General features: G+C 37.8%; 1 protein-coding gene across 1 annotated transcript; it reads left to right on the forward strand.

Annotated features, from left to right (window-relative positions):
• Positions 1–509: 509 nt before the first annotated feature.
• Positions 510–1082, forward strand: LOC149207083 (uncharacterized). Its single transcript, XM_089397920.1, has 2 exons — positions 510–598; positions 842–1082. Exons 1-2 carry the CDS (start codon positions 510–512, stop codon positions 1080–1082), a joined length of 330 nt encoding a protein of 109 aa, XP_089254046.1.
• The last annotated feature ends 1569 nt before the right edge of the window (positions 1083–2651 follow it).

Genomic DNA, 2651 nt, shown 5'->3' on the forward strand with positions numbered 1-2651 from the left:
AATGCTTTGGTTAAGGAATTTTGGTGGATTTTTTTTTTGGTGGAGATATAAGGCATGGATACAACTATTCCATTAGTACCTTCCAAGTGGAGAATTATTGATGAGCTTACCAATTACTTTTCACCAAATAATAAAGACACATATAACTTGCTAAGTTAGGTTACATATGAAATATGACAAGTCTTTGTTAATGACTATAAACACAATTTATACAAGTGTTATATAGTAGCTAGTACTTGTTGCTTAGTGTAAATATAACTAAATTAAACCTGTAACATTGCAATTTGATAAATAGATGATGATTTTTAAACATTAATTAGATAAATAAAATCATTTTTTCAATTCTATAAAATATATTATATAAGTAATATTTTAAATTTAAAATAATTAAAATAACTAACTTTAAAAATAATAATTTAGAATTTGTTGTTCGAGTAGCCTCTCTCCATATAGCCATTTCATCTGCGACCTATGCCGAATCCAGGGGGTGCCTGGATGAGCTGGTCCTCATGGTGGAGTCCAAAGCTATTATTCTTCCGGTCTTCTATAAAGTGAAGCCCTCAGAGGTCTGGTGGATAGGAAAAGATAAAGATGGACCGTATGCTAAAGCCCTACGTATCCACGAAGAGAAGTAGCAGTATGACTTGCAGACTATCCAAACTTGGCGAAACGCCCTTCATCATGTCGCGAATATAAGTGGCTTTGAACTGCAGGAGGGTGATGGGTAAGGATATCCACCGTCTCAATCCATATTAGTTCTAAATCTGTTGTATTGAAGCATACATCACATCTCAAGTATGCTTTTGTCATTACTTACTTTACTGTCTTAATTAATATTCAGGGACAAGGGCGAAGAGAGACTCTTGGAGGAGCACGAAGAGGAGCTGTTGGAGAAGGTCATGCAAGCCGTGTTGAAAAATGTTAAAATGCCATTGGATGTGGCAAAATATCCAACTGGTTTGGCGGAAAAGTTACAAGATTTTGAAGCGACACTGCGACTGCATCATGACAAGCATGTGGAGGTCAAGGTTGTGGGGATTGTGGGCATTAGTGGAATTGGAAAGACGACGTTGGCCAAATAACTTTTCAATCGTAAGAGGTCAGATTATGATAGATCCTGATTTCTATTTAATGTGAGGGAAAATGCAAATAGAATGTCTCTAAATAATTTACAAAGAAAACTCATTAAGGACTTGAAGGATAGAGATATCAAAATTGAGAGGTGGGAAGAAGGCGTGGAGATACTTAAAAAGAATCTCTCAGCGTGTGAGGCACCCATAATATTAAATGATGTAGGTCATGTGGATCAACTGGATCCTTTCTTGCCAATTAAGCATGTCCTTCACCCCAAGAGCTTGATTTTGGTTACGTCTAGGGACAAGCATATCCTTAGAAGTGCAGGAACTGCAGAGTCGTTAATTTATCAGCTACCAGGCCTCAATATAGCACACTCCCAAGAGTTGTTTTGCTTGCATGCCTTTCTCCAACCATATCCACTACCAGGATTTGAAAATGTTGTAGATGGGTTTTTAAAGGCATGCCATGGTTTGCCTCTATCATTGAAAGTTTTTGGGGCACTTGTTTGTGGACAGGACAAACTTTTCTGGGAAGAGCAACTGAATGGACTTCACCAAACACTACCTACATAGATAGAAAGGAGCCTTAAAATTAGTTACGACTCTCTCAATCATGAGGAGCGGAAAATATTTTTAGATATCGCCTCTTTTTCGATAGAAAAAGACAAGGATACATGGGTAAGAATATGGAAGGGTTCAGGATGGAAGGGTTTGGTAGGGTTTCAAAATCTGCTCAACGAAGTGTCGTGTCGAGTTGGACGATGAAAATAGAATAAGAATGCATGATCACCTCATAGATTTAGGAAGAGCTATTGTGGATTGTCCAGAATTATTACCGCGTCGGCTTTGGTGACCGATAAAGAATCTTCATCTTCATTAGTTGTTGCAACAATCATCCTCTGTAATTGTTTGGGCCATCCTAATTGTTGAATGTCTAAAGAACTTTCGGTATTTTTTATTCAAAACAGTCTGCCACACATTATGTTAATAATAGTTTATTTTTTTCAAACCACAAACAGGTGATAACAAAAGTGCGTGAATTTGTGATGGCTCCTTGGTACACCTTTATTGGGGAGGATGAAGATCAGGAAGTGTTCCATTCAGAATTAGAATTGCCCTTGAGTACAAGTTCCAGTCAAGAGGTCTGCGGAATCAGGAAATTGCAACTTCTTGAAGCTGAAGGCAACTTTGAAAGCATCTTGACTTTGGTGCGGTCACCAAAACTCATATGGCTCTGTTGGAATGTGTCGATCTACTCGTCATTGCCTTCTTGGATTCCATTACGTGATTTAAGAGTTTTAGAAGTGTTCGGTTGGGAATTGAAAAGATTGTGGCAATCTCGATCTGAGGTACATACATATAGATGCAGTAATTTGCAGAGCGAGAATCCTCCTATGTTTTCAATTTCTTATATAATCGAAACGTACTTAACATTGTAGGCACCTCTCCACTTGTGGGAATTAGATATTGAAGTTCCACTTTCCGAGTTTCCAAATTCATTAAGGTCGCTGAAGCACCTAGAAAAGATTGTACTAAATTGTCTGCAATTGTTGACATACGCAGATGTAGCAATGC

This window comes from Pinus tabuliformis, chromosome 1_2, assembly GCF_031772625.1.
Source record: "Pinus tabuliformis cultivar Carrire ecotype Pingquan chromosome 1_2, CPIR1, whole genome shotgun sequence".
Lineage (NCBI taxonomy): Eukaryota > Viridiplantae > Streptophyta > Pinopsida > Pinales > Pinaceae > Pinus > Pinus tabuliformis.

Excerpts from the sequence above, each read along its gene's own strand:
- LOC149207083 (XM_089397920.1), top strand. The coding sequence starts at position 510 with ATGGTGGAGTCCAAAGCTATTATTCTTCCGGTCTTCTATAAAGTGAAG. Across the intron at positions 599-841 it reads GGAAAAGATAAAGATGGACC|GGACAAGGGCGAAGAGAGAC; the intron begins GTATGCTAAAGC and ends ATTAATATTCAG.